The sequence below is a fragment of the Platalea leucorodia genome (genome assembly GCF_965183815.1).
Source record: "Platalea leucorodia genome assembly, chromosome: Z".
In the NCBI taxonomy this organism is placed as follows: domain Eukaryota; kingdom Metazoa; phylum Chordata; class Aves; order Pelecaniformes; family Threskiornithidae; genus Platalea; species Platalea leucorodia.
In genome coordinates, this window is record NC_138858.1 from 60,875,071 (window position 1) to 60,889,105 (window position 14,035).

Below are 14,035 nucleotides of genomic sequence, written 5' to 3' on the forward strand. Positions count from 1 at the left end.
TCTTGGAAAAGTAGAAAAATTTGGAAGGAAGAAGAAATGTATAACATTCCAGTCTTTCCACTCTTACAGTGTTTATTTTTTTTAACTAACTCCTCTGTAAAGTGGAGAAAAAGATCTGTTTTCTGATTCTTCATGACTAATTGACTGTCCCTGAGGAGGAGACGGGAGCTACAGTGGGCAGGGTGCCGTTCGATACCAAGAAATGTAGGCTTCCTCTATAGTTGGTTGCTTTTCTGTGTATGAAGAAGTATTGTATCAGGTGTCCAGAAGGAAACTGAGTGAAGGGTAAGCTGAATAAGGTTCTCTCTGTCAAGTGGTTTGGTAGTTAACTTGCGCTTCAAAATGCCTAAGCAGTGAGGGCAGAGGGAAACTCTCAGTGACACTAAAACAGATGTGGAGGGCCAAAGTGAAGAGAATGGGAAGGTGGGTGGAAATCAATGGTCTGTCTAGGAATTTTGCAAGTTTTCTCCATGTTTTCAAGAGAGAGCGGATAAAAGTAGTTTTGCTGACACTGCAAAACTTATATGACTTATTCTGATCTGTGGAACAATTTTAATATAGATTTTCTTATAGAGTTGTGTAATCACAATTTATCTTTTAAGTATTTACCAAAAAGGTAACTAGAACTGGAATTTAGAGCTAATAGTATAGTATTATATTTTTTCCACCAGAAATATGAATTTAGCATTTCAAATCATCTCCATGTGCTTTTGGGAGACGATTTGATTAATATTTTGAACATACAACAAACTTTCATCAAAAGCTTTATCTCCCTTCTACCTATCAACCAACAGTTCTACCACTGAATATGTTGTCATCTTGTCTTGCAAGAAAAGCAGATGCTTAAGAAGTTCAGACAAAAGTAAAACTATAAGAGCACAGAATTTCTATTGATTTCTTTTCCAAGCAGACAGCTTTTCTGTGTTCTTTTTATTGTATCTTATGTGTTAGAATATTCTTTTTCAGCAGTTTAAAGTGAAAAATATGGTATCAATGTAAAACTGTTCCTGTTGTGGCCTTTTAAAACCAGTTTACATCTTGAGTTACCTATTTAAAACTGAGTAGGTTGTACTTGTAGTTTGTTTCGTTTTCATATGTCTGGAATAGAGCCTTGAAATAAGCCATACGTGATCAAATTATATTGTTATAGATTGATCAGGTGCCTGCGTTGAGGTGAAGTCACAAGATGATGCCTAAGTCACTTCTAGCTGATGTTTTGAAGATGTAGGTGAAATGTTTGATTCCTGAGCTTTCAGATATGAAGAGGTGGATCAAAAGCTGGAAAGTCATAAAGTTCTTCAAAGCTGAATCAGACTAAAATCCTAGGCTTGAGACTAGGCTTCAGGTAGTTTCAGCTCCCTGGCTGTATCATCACTCTTCCTGGAGAAGAATGATTGCCCAGCAGAAAACACCAGTGGCAGTCGGTGCAGTGTGGCAGCTAATGTTGCTTTTGTTCTTGATTGCTGTACTTAACAGCTGCCTGTCAAATGATGAAACATGTAATTAGTGTTGTATTTAAATCTGATATTTCCAATTTTTCATATGCAGGTTTTGGTTAAATCTGGCTATTTTTTGTTTGTAGTTTCTGAGGTGTAGTATTTGCTTTACGTTCTCAAAATAAATACTCTTCATTCAGTGTCTCATCATTTCACATCCCTGTTGTTGCAACAGCTTGCAACATTTCATCTTGCTCTGCCCATGGCTATCTGCAAGGTTAGAAAGACGATCACACTTGCTCTACATAAAACAGGCTTTAGACATCTGCATTTATGCCTGTTTGACACACTTACATAAGCTTGTATGAATGGCTGTTTGCTATGTATCTGTGTGTGTATAATTAATGTAGTATGCATGTGTATAGAAACACACATGTGTGTATATGTATATATGTGTATATCTACAAACGTCTATATTGTAAATATGTTCATTTAAATGTTAAGATGTGTGGAAACTGTTGCACATTTTTGTAAGTGTCGTGGTTTAACCCCAGCCAGCAACTAAGCACCACACAGCCACTCACTCACTCCCCCCACCCAGTGGGATGGGGGAGAGAATTGGAAGGGTGAAGGTCAGAAAACTCATGGGCTGAGATAAGAACAGTTTAATAATTGAAGTAAAATTAATTTGAATAGCAGTAATAGTAATAATAATATAATAATAATATACAAAGCAAGTGATACACTATACAATTGGCTCACCACCCGCCGACCGATGCCCAGCATGTCCCCGAGCAGCGATCGCTGCCTCCCGGCCAACTTCCCGCAGTTTATATACTGAGCATGATGTCATATGGTATGGAATAGCCCTTTGGCCAGTCTGGGTCAGCTGTTTTGTCTGTGCCCCCTTCCCAGCTTCTTGTGCACCAGGCAGAGCATGGGAAGCTGAAAAGTCCTTGACTAGTGCAAGCACTACTCAGCAACACCTAAAACATCAGTGTGTTTATCAACATTATTCTCATACTAAATCCAAAACACAGCACTATACCAGCTACTAGGAAGAAAAATCAACTCTATCCCAGCTGAAACCAGGACAGTAAGTCATTGCAGAGAGTACGTATAATTTAAAAGCAAGTGTTTTCCTCTAGTTTAAATTTGCTAAAGGCTTCCAGCTGCTAGAACCAATTTTGTTAAAGTAATTCTGATGACTGGAGGCCTCTGGCCTTCTGAAAGCCTGTCTTAATGGTGTGGGACCTGCACTAGCCCTGCAGAGTGACACATTCACTGCAACATGGTAGAATCTTTATCTGAACAAACACTAAAGGGGTGCACAGGTGTTTCTCCCTTCTTGAAATACCTAGGCCTTTCCACAGAAATAAAGTAGGCTCCCAGGGCTCATTTGCTCAGCTTTTGCTCAGTGCACCAAAAAAAGGTGTAGCTGCTTCTGTTTGTTGATTGTAATTGGCCCTAAAAACAAGTCAGCCACTATGACAAGAGGTTTTGCTTTGTCTGATAAACTGTGCTGAAATCGAAGTAGCACGCCTGAGCTGATTCATCAGAAGTTCAGATTCTCCATAGATAATCAAGAACACACTTGAATGATTTAGAAGAAAATGTTGAATTATTCAGAACTTCTGAGTCTCCTGGCAAGGCAGGTCTTGTGCTGCAACAAATCTAACACTGAAATGAGCTCCCATGAATGAGATGATTCATAGACATAGCCTTTATTTAGAGATCAGGTGGGACAACTTTAAATAGTTATCTAATCTAAACAAATGTATAAGTACAGGTCATAGATCACCACCCAGTAATTCTTCTGTCAGACTAGCTGCTTCTCTTGGCAGGAGAGCGTGGTTTTGGAAGCTTTTGACATCAATAGTTCGGTAAAGGTTGCAAAAGATGTCAAGACTCGTTCAGTGAAATACTTGTATTTCACTGCTTAGGGGAGAGTGGGAACAGTATAAAGATTTATATTTCAGAGTGTAGTTTCTTACCATTGTCACTGCCCCAGAATGTTCTACACCATTCAGGTCAAGAACTAAAAATGATCATTTTTCTTACTCAATAACCTCAATTATCTTTTTTTACAAGTCTTGGTTAGAATCAAGGAGTAGAGTATAACAGCAAAAGAAATAAAATAAAGTTCTTTGTTTTCCTAAACAATGCAAATATCCTAAAAGGATAGCCAAATAGTGGTCTTGCCAACACAGTGAAATATTTTGCTTTCAGTCTAGGTAATCATTCAAAAACGCAGTGCCATTAAAAAATCAACTCCTGAGCTTGCCCAAGATTGAGCAGAATGCATCTGGAAAGTCCAGGAGAGTTTGCAAAAAACAAAGACCCAAGAAGCAGTCAGTAAGCTCTATTTCCATGCCCTCCCCTTCCCCCCTCCCCCCCAAATTTTGACCACAGTCAAAATCAGTTGTTAGTACAGCACTGTATAGTATGCAGTTATAGTCCATTTTTAAGGTATGCTGTGCTACTCATTCTGTTCAGAATCTCATGATTTTTTGCGTGTAAAGAAGCTATGAATTTCAGTGATTGGTTAATTTTTTAAATTTGTTTGTAAATTTATAAGTTTAACTAGCTTCCTGCTTTTAAATCTGTTCATCAGTTATCTTAACTCTTCTTTGTAATCTCCTCTGGGTTTGTTTTTTTCTGAAAACTTGATGTTTCAAGATCAGCATTGATGGATAAATGAGAGGATTGACCATTTTTTAAGCATAATGAAAGAGCAATGTGTGTATTTTATCTTTATCCCCTGCAGTCTTCCCCCTCCATTATCCAGTGTCTCAGGAGGAAAGTTTAGAACAGCCTATGTAGGTTTTCTTTACCTAGCTAATGTGGTCCTAAAAAATACTGTAGTATAAACGAAGGCTAGCTGGCCCAGAGTGTGGTGGTGAAGTTGCAACTGTGCTTGTGGTTTCTGCTGTTATTCCTCCTAACCAATCTCTCCAACACATTTCCAAACTGTGCAGCTCAGTACCTGGTTAGATCCCTGAAGTCTTTTGGGTTTTTCAGATTGTAGCAGTTGAAAGCTGCACAGCTTTTACCTGCAGCTGTATGAATCGTTAGTCGTGAAACATTTCACTTATCCTGAAATAAGTTTTGCTTGCCCGCTGGGGCAGCTTTGAAGGGGGAGATGACCAAACTAGTAGTTGTGAAGGTCTAGAAATATGTGTTATGAGCAGAATTAATGAAAAGGAAGAAGTGGCATGTTTCCTTTTCTCTTGATAGTCTGACGATTATGGCAATGCTTTCTGTCAGAAGAAAACACAGTAGCTATGTTGCAGTAAGGCTCTCTGGGATCACAGAAACGTGTAATGTCCCGCTGAGATAGTTTTCCCTACACACTGCAAGAACTGGTTATCCCTGGGAGAGCAGCCTGGAAAGCATCATGGTCATTTGTTCTGAGAGGTGGCACATATGGCTCAGGCATCCTCAACAGAAACGTTATTGAGCCAGTATCTGCTAAAAGTCCTGCACTTTTATGCTTTTATACTTTTCCTCACACTGCGTGAGACTCTCTTTTCCCCAGTATTTAAGGTGACTGAAACTGTGCTTTATGTGTACAAACGTTTTCCCAGGTCTCATTTCCCAGGTCTCATTTTACCAGCAGTAATAAACAGAGAAGGGTCTGTACCATTTTGTTTTAGATTGAAACCTTGGCATATAGGTATCAGCCTTCATTGCATCTGGCTTGGATCAGTTGATGTAATCTGAATAGTTTCAGGTTTTCTAAAAGTCATACCTGTGTATGCTGCACCTGTGGAATGACATACACTCTGTGCACAGTGCTGTGATGCTTTAACACTGAAGAAGGTACACATACACTTTGTAAATAACTCTTTTCCCTAACAAAGGATTGAGAGGGAGAAGTGGCTTCTAGATGGGTGTTTGGAAAGCCCCTCAGTGTCCCTTTTTTCTTTGTTCATGTATATCACCCTGTAGCCTACACCCACATATAGTAGTCAGTGCCCTCTTGGATATGGTCCAGGTACATTGTCATGTCCGTACAACTGTGTCTGATTGGCCTTTTACAGATTCGGTAGTGTCTGTGTCCCAAGTTTATCAGTTCTTGCAGATTCAAGGTATCTAGAGCTTAACAGTCCTTGGGAGTCTTTCACACTCCACCCTTACTGTCACCTGCAAGGTTTTACCTAAGGGGCTAACAACTCTAGAGCTCTCAGTTATTGTAAGTATTTGTGACCTCTCTGTGGTCTGTAGCTTGGCAAACACTTCTTTTTTCTTTCTTTTTCCCTTGTTTGTTTTTTTTTGGGGGGGGAGTAGGGGGGAGGTGGTTTTTCTGTTTATGAAAAACAAGAAATTGTGCAGTGGAATAAATATTAACTTAAAGCAGTGAGCTTGCATTAAGTGTAGGGAAGAGCATGAGTGCCTCCTACCTGTTAATTCATGTACAGCTTCCTGTCACCTTTTTTTGTCAATGATTTTAAAATTAATTTTAAATATCAGTTTTGACTTAAAGCTTTGACGTCTTGTGGGTTTTTTTCTGCTTTGCACACAAGTCCTGTCCCTCTGTGTAAATGTGGTAGCTGTTGTCATTTTGTGGCACTTGACCTAATAGTGCTAGAATTTTTCATATGTCTCATTCTCACAAAAGGTTCCTTTATTTTTTTCATCACTGGCTACTACGCTGGCAGGGACTATGAGAACTGTCTATGGTTTTGACCCTGTTTGCCTAACACTATCTTAAGGCAGAAGGAGGAAAAAAAAAAGAAGATGAAGAATCTAATGATATCTGGGAAAGCAGTCTACATTAAAAAACCTGTGTTTAATCAAATTACATCTTAAAATTAGTGAGTTTGCTTGTAACTCACTTGCCTGTTTCTGATTTCAAAGTTAAAAAATTACATTCATTTTTATTTTCTTTCCCCATAATTTTAGGGACTGTGATGAAGGAACATGCAAAGACAAATCTAACATTTTGTATGCTTGGGCAAGAAATGCTCCACCCACCAGGCTACCCAAAGGTACTGTACCTGTAGTATGAAGTTCTTCTGTACAGGGGCATGGGAGAGAAGAGGATGTGGAAGGAAGCACCTGGCATATCTAGGAACCTCCTATAATGTTTTTATGATGCCTAGTTGATGGAAACTGTATGAACATAAACCTCATAAGCTGAATATATTATGCTAGCTATTATATGTGGGTTTTTTTGTGATCCTGTTTACTATAACATTATGGGTTTCAGTACGGGGGGGGAAGGTTAAGGGAGAGAGAACGGTCATAATATAATGCTTTATTTTTATATAGCATTAATCTTGCATTTCCTACTATATGTTATTGGAAGAGTACTATTTATATATCTTTCAGTAGCATACAAACAGCATTAAATTTTTTTTTTGTTTTGAGAAAGCACAAATTCAGTCTAAACATTGACTTTTTTCTGTCTCTTAAGTATACTTGACAATTTTACGTGCTTTTCGTTTCTTGATGCTTTGATGCAGTTGAGCAACATCTATATATACCCATTTTTTTGTATGATAGATGACTTTGCTGAATTCAATCAAAATTTTTTAAGCTACTTGGAGTGGTATGTCTGGAAGACAGGGAGAAGTGGTTCTTTCTAATAACCACTAAGGGTCCCAGAAATATCTGCCATCTATGTAGCCTCAGTCTGAAAATACCTTGAACTCTGAAAATCTTTTATCTTTTACTGCCTCTTTTCATAACCACGAGCAGCACAGAGTGTCATGAAGAGGCTTATTTTTAATAATCCGTTTACACACTTATCAGCACGAATGTTATTTGATTTGGTTATCAGAATGTCGAGTTAAAAAAAAAGTTGCTTGGAGGATTCTGTGGAAGCATGGTATTTGCTTTGCTGTCAAACCTCAGCTAGCAATAATTTTCTTGTCTCTAAGCTGTCCATAAGTACAAGGCTTGTGTGTGGGGGTTCATAATGATATTACATTTGTGTACAGAGAGGATACAGTCCCATTTATAAGTACGCTTTGCCATGGTCAGTGTTTAATCTAGTGGGATTCACTGGCCGAATAGGAAGAAATTGCTTTCTCTGCTTCTTTTGAAGAGTGTTCATTGTAGAATCGGTTTAGAGAAATCCCTTTTGGTGATGGTGATATTTTGCAATTTCATTATTCTAAATTATTTCAAATTCCTCCATTTTCTTCTGTGCCTGTGCTTACTTCTGTCAACAAGTAACATAGCTTCATAATTTCCACAAGATTTTTTCTGCATACAATATTCATTTGCATCTCAAAATATTTTACTGCAGATCTTTTTATCTTTTCATTCTCAGTGTGTTCTTAGTAAGTCACTGTTAATCGGTTTGTATCATTCACAGGTTGTATGAGAAATTAAATTTCTACCAAATCCTACAAGGGTGGCAAAACGTGATTTTTTTTTTTCAATAGTTATGTGTGTATATATATATATATCTGTCTCAAATCTGTATTCATATTCTTGGATTGAGAGAATTCTCGGCCTAAGTTCATGAATAACTAAGTTATGGTCCTAGCTTCTTAGTCTGTTTGGGGAACATGTGTTGTGACAGTGGTTTTCCCAGTTCTCAGGACAACGTTTTCTTGACTGATGTCTCAGTGAAATTTTCTGCCCCTTCACTCTAAGCCATTGCAGTGATTTGTATTTTTAGATATTGTCAGCAGTGGTGAACCAACTTACATTTTATTGTTTCTGAAAACAATGCATTTTCCTTCTCTTAGGTGTTGGATTCAGAGTTGGAGGAGAAACAGGTGGCAGATTTTTTGTGCTCCAGGTACACTATGGGGATATTAGTGCATTTAGAGGTATGTGTTTTGGAAAATTGTTCTGTAAGTTGTATCAGTTACAGCATCAAAAATACTTACATTATTATACTACGTCTGGTGCACCCCTCCGTCCTCAAGCAAGGCCAGTTGCCCAGTACTGTGTCCAGGTGGCTTTTGGATATCTCCAAGGATGGGGACTCCACAGCCTCTTTGGGCAACCTGTGCCAGTGCTGGGTCACCTTCACAGTGAAAAAGTGTCTCCTGATATTCAGTTTCAGTTTGTGCCCATTGCCTCTGGCCCTGTCACTGGGCACCACTGAAAAGAGCCTGGCTCTGCCTTCTTTGCACCCTCCCTTCAGGTATTTACAGACATTGATGCCCCTGGGCCCCCAGAGCCTGCTCTTCTCCAGGCTGAACAGTCCCAGCTCTCTCAAGCCTTTCCTCATAGGAGAGATGCTCCAGTCCCTTCCGTCATCTTTGTGGCCCTTCCTTGGACTCTCTCCCATATGTCCATGTCTCTCCTGTGCTGGGAAGCCCAGCGCTGGACACAGTACTCCAGGTGTGGCCTCACCATTGCTGAGTAGAGGGGAAGGATCACCTCCCTTGACCTGCTGACAATACTTTGGCTAATGTAGCTGAGGATACCATTAGCCTTCTTTGCAGCAAGGGCACATTGCTGGCTCATGTTCAGCCTGGTGTCCATGATGACCCGCAAGGCCTTTTCTGCCAAGCTGCTTTCCATCTGGGCAGCCCCCAGCATGTACTAGTGGCCGGGGTTGTTTCTCCCCAGGTGCAGGACTTCGCACTTCCTTCTCCATGTTGAACTTCATGAGGTTCCTGTCAGCCCATTTCTCCAGCCTGTTGAGGTCCCTCTGGATGACAGCACAACCCTCTGGCGTATCAGCCAGTCATACCAGTTTGGTGTCATCAGCAAACTTGCTGAGGGTGTACGCTGCCCCATCACCTAGCTCATTAATGAAGATGTTGAACAAAACTGGAACCACTATTGATCCCTGGAGTACACTGCTAGTTACTGTCCTCCAACTAGACTTTGCACCACTGATCACCACTCTCTGGGCCTGACCTTTCAGCCAGTTTTCAGTCCACCTCACTGTCTGCTCAACCAGCCCATACATTGTAAGCTTTGATTAATGAAATTCAGATTTCATTAATGCACATTGAGATATTGGTGATCTGAGATTTTTTGGGACAAGATTAATTTTTTTCTATTTATTTATATTTCATGTTGTACTTTGTTCTTTAAACCTGAAATGCCTTGTTCTGACATCTTTGAGATGCATGAATTCTTACTTTTACTCTGTGAATCACATGCTGTGTGAAGTTTTTGGGTTAGGGCCTCTCTAGTCTTCAAGAACAAAAAACCTGTGGGTCATCATTTTCTTGGAACTCAGCTGCGATACATTGCTGTGTAGGATTTGAACAAGAAGGTGAAGATCTTCATGGGCTAAGTGATAATCAAAATGTTGGGCTTGAAATAAGTAAGCTGAATAATAGCAAAAAATTAAGGGAGGAATATGCATTATGCTAATAGTTTGAGCTATGCCCATGGCCTCTGAATCCTTCTGTTGCACCATGGTAAATGATCAACAGGTTGTACTTGGTTTTGAACAGAGAAGTTACCCTGTAGTTGGCAGCTTCCCAGTGCCATGCAGCCTCTCTTCTGTACACCTCTGACAAGATTTGGACAATACTCATCTAGATGTTTCAGCAGCGCTGTCTGAAGTTGACGGTATGGTTTCTACCATGACATGAAGATAGAATGTAGCATAATGGCAATAATGCTAACTGAAGAGGAGGAGGAAGGAATAAACTGAGTGTGCCAGGACTGTTTAAGTGGAGCATATATGCAAATATGCACAACTGAAGTTGAAAGTATTGATTTTCATGAGACAGTTCAGATGGACCCGTATAGCCCATGAGATTCTTTGCCTGCTAAAATAATGAATAATTAAAGTTCCAAACCTCTAAAGAGAACATGTTAGTTGAGAGCCTGCTCTTCATTATTGCTTGGGGACAGTGAGAGTTCTCACTGTTCATTTTCACTCTTAAGTATAATTTATGTGTATGTAGTTATTAAAAAAAATAAACAGATGAGATCAGTAACCTCCGTTGCACATTAGATGAGGATGTGTTCAGAAATTTTTATTAGTAAATTAACTTAGTAGTCAAAGCTTCTACTCAAAAAATCCCCTTGCCCACTTTGAGAAACTCTGGTGAAATAAGTTAGGACCTGAAATTAAAACTTAATTTTGCACCCACACTCCCCCTGCAGCAGACTTCCTTATTTTTTGCCTAGAATATCTGCAGGACTTAGAATAATCAATATCATAGATATAAGCATGCAAAATTATGGAAGTTTAAGAAGTGTGAACTAATAGGACTATAATTTAGGAAGTGATTCTAGTGTCATGTTCTGTTTCAACAGTTAAAGAATATGACAGAATTCCCTCTTTTATTTCAGTGCCTTTTACTTAGTAGTCTGATATCTTATTTTTAAAGTGAAAAATAATCTACCTTTTCTGCTATTTTTGTGAGAAAAAAATGTTTTTCGTGAGGTCTGCCTGTGAAAATTCCAGTAGAGAAAAATAAAATTTAAATCTCTTAATAATTTAAATGTCCTAAACCTTGATTATGGTGGTCAAAGATACTCAATATATAACCTTTGACTAGTTTTACAGGCATTTTTAAACTTCATGAATGACTTAAAGGGAACTTTTTTGTATGAATGAGATGTCTCTTGATAACTGTGGCTTGTCAAAGTATAAAAATATAGTCATTACAGGTTTTATGTAAGCACATGTGGTTATTGCAACTCAGAATAGAGGACAAATGATGAAATACACTCTGTTAACTTGTTATGCATTCAGTAGCCCATCAAAGATTCAGAAGCACTGTTCAGAGTTTAACTTTCTGACTTACAAGTCATTGCAAATATAAAATATTTGGCTTGAGGTAGTAATTATTTATGTATTAGCACCCAATTCTACTTCCTATCAATTTTGGGGGAAAAAATGTCATAGTTAAAATTTATCAACTTTCATTTTCAACTATTTGTAAAAAGGATATTTCTTCATTCAGTAACCTTTTTTCAGTTATTAAACTAATGTTGCTTTCCCTCCCTCCTTAGCTATAATCTAGAGCTAAGTATTCATATTTAGATATGCACTTTATGCTCAGATATCAAAATAAAGCTTATTGTATCTTGTCCAAAATACACATAATTAAAAAATAAGCTGGAAAACCAAAAGAAAATTCTACAAATAAAACAGGGGGAACATGCAAAGAGCCATCTTAGAAAAATAATAATTTCTCTGTTTGACTTTCTTCACTTTTTATATTGCAAAAGCAAAAACTGTTTTGGCTTGGAGTTATGGTTGATAGTAGAAACAGTTATGTAACAAGTAAAAAGTTGTCAGAAATTTGTCTGTCTTTTTTATATTTTTCTAAGTCTTTAGTGTTCAGATTCAAATAAAACTAAATCTAGCTGTCTTTAGATCTATAAAGGCACCCAGTCAGCTTTCAGTTTGGGCTGTAGGGGTATGCAATGCAGTTGTCACACTGTTCTTGATGTATTCTTCCATATAAGTGCCTTCAGATCTGATTTTAAAAAATGTGGTTTTTTTCCCCAGTCCCTAGCATTTGTTTTTTTCCTGCCCTCCTTGTAACAAAGACAAATGTTGTTTCTAACCCGCCATACTATCACCTTAGTCCTTTCCGGCACATGTGAGAATATAGAACTTATCTCCAAGAATCAAAGTAATTAAAAGTTATAATAATAACATATTTTATTATATATCTCTTTTATAATATAATAATCTCTTTTATAATGTAACATATATAAAATATAATAATCTCTTTTAACTTGTTCTGTATGAAAAGTAATCACATTCTGTGATTTTCTATGTGTATAACTGTTACATTGTTTGAAGCAATAATTTTTTTCAGTATGCTTGGAGCAAACTCTTGGGGAATTCTTTAATTTTTGTTCAACTTTGACTCCTTTCTCATTGCCTTTCTTGTTCACTGTCTTCTTGCACAAGGCACGCATAATATTTGCATTGTTAGCTCCTTCTCCTAACCCCCACTTTTTCACTGAGAACAGTGATTTCTTCCTGCTACCATTCCCTGCAAGAATTATGTTACCACATTACATATAATATCGCTGATGTACCTGCTTTTGTGAGGGCGGTGTGGGGTTCCTAGTGTTGGGTTTTGGTTTGGGTTTTTTTTGGTTGGGGAGAGTAATAAATTTTTGCCACTAAGCTGGTACATGTCCTAAAAATAACTGTTTTCTTCATGAGCATGTGAATTGTAAGCTGTCGTTTGAGTTCTAGTCTTATTTGAACACTGGTTTCAGTGTGCTTCTCTTTGATAACCAGAAGGCTTAACACTGGTGTCTTGAATAAAGTTAATTTTGCATATTCCCAGGTATTCATGTCTGTGATATATTATGATATCCTTTCAGCAAATCATCTATGACCTTTACAAGGTATTTATTTGTTAAAAAATTTATACCAGACCAGGATCAACAATTGTTTGTCTCTTTTCTCTTTGGAAGATAAGTTGTAAAAATGGCACTGGGGTGTGCTTGCATTTTGTTTCTCACAAACTGAATAAAGGTAGAGTTCCATTCTACATGTACGAGACTTTTAAAAAGAATTTTGCTGAATTGATTTTGGATGAGTGAGCAAGAGCAAGTATTTTGACTCTCATGAAAAAGACAAATTCAGCTAGCGTTCCTTTATGTATTGAATATTAGGTATCAATATTGAATGCAACATATTGAATTTGTCTCTTTCTTTACCAAGATTTCAAGTTCATTTTTGTGCTGCAGGTCTTTGTCTTTTTAAATATTACTTATACAAACTTATTTCCCAGCGGGTGTTAGCTTTGGAATTGCCTTGCTCAGAGGTTATGCTCCAGCTTTGAGGCTACTTCTTATCTTTAATGAGGCAAAGCCAATTCTGAGACAGTATGTGAATATTCTGGCACAAATCAAAGGGCTGACTTTGAAATAACAAGGGGTTTGGAGCTTCAGAGCTTCATAAAAAGCACCACTCTGTTACAGTGAAAGCTTTTAAGTATTCTAGTAACCATGTATGAGTGCTATACTGTTCCTATCAAATATTAGAAATAGAGCAATGAAGAAACTGAGTAAATAGTTTCAACAGCATGCTCTTTAGTTTTTAATCCATGTACCCAGAATGCAAAAAAAATATGTTTTGAAGAGTGTTTATTTTTCTAATTCTGAGTAAAAAAACCCAGAATTTTAAGTATCTAGGAAGCCTTAGAAGTCTCAACTTCTATGACAGATTATCATACATGTAACTAAAGAGTTCAGGATTGTAGATCTGGATAGACAGACTGGTCAGACTCATATTGCAAGTTTTATCAAAATCAGCCTATAGAAAGAGAGCGTTTCTGTTTAGGATAATTTGACTTTTCCTCAGCTATGAATGTTTCATTTGACAAACTGTGAGTATGTCTAGTATTTGAGATATTTCTCCTAGAAAACGTGATTAATAGGAGTAGCATTGGTGATTCTTCTTAAACTAATTTAAGTGTTTATTGGCAGTTAAACTTGGCATTACTGTTACAAAGTTGTCATGTACAATTTTTAAAACAAATGATATATTTAACATCTGAAGCCAGTGTTAGGCTTTAACATGCACCATTGATTTTGTTTGACATAGGTAAGTAAAACAGGGAATATTTAATATGATTATGTTATATTTAATATGTTATATTTGCACACCACACAAAAGGCAGTCATAAGCACAGCTTCTAGTTTCATTTGAGTTGGAAACTCTGCATGGACAATTGGCTTTG

General features: G+C 37.6%; 1 protein-coding gene across 3 annotated transcripts in view; it reads left to right on the forward strand.

Annotated features, from left to right (window-relative positions):
- The window catches only part of PAM (peptidylglycine alpha-amidating monooxygenase), a 149,209-nt gene that overhangs the window by 85,967 nt on the left and 49,207 nt on the right, over window positions 1-14,035 (forward strand). For all 3 annotated transcript variants that reach the window (XM_082337444.1, XM_082337446.1, XM_082337445.1), the window contains exons 6-7: window positions 6,342-6,427; window positions 8,141-8,224. In XM_082337444.1, the coding sequence (XP_082193570.1) occupies window positions 6,342-6,427; window positions 8,141-8,224 (170 nt within the window). The remainder of the gene's footprint in view (window positions 1-6,341; window positions 6,428-8,140; window positions 8,225-14,035) is intronic.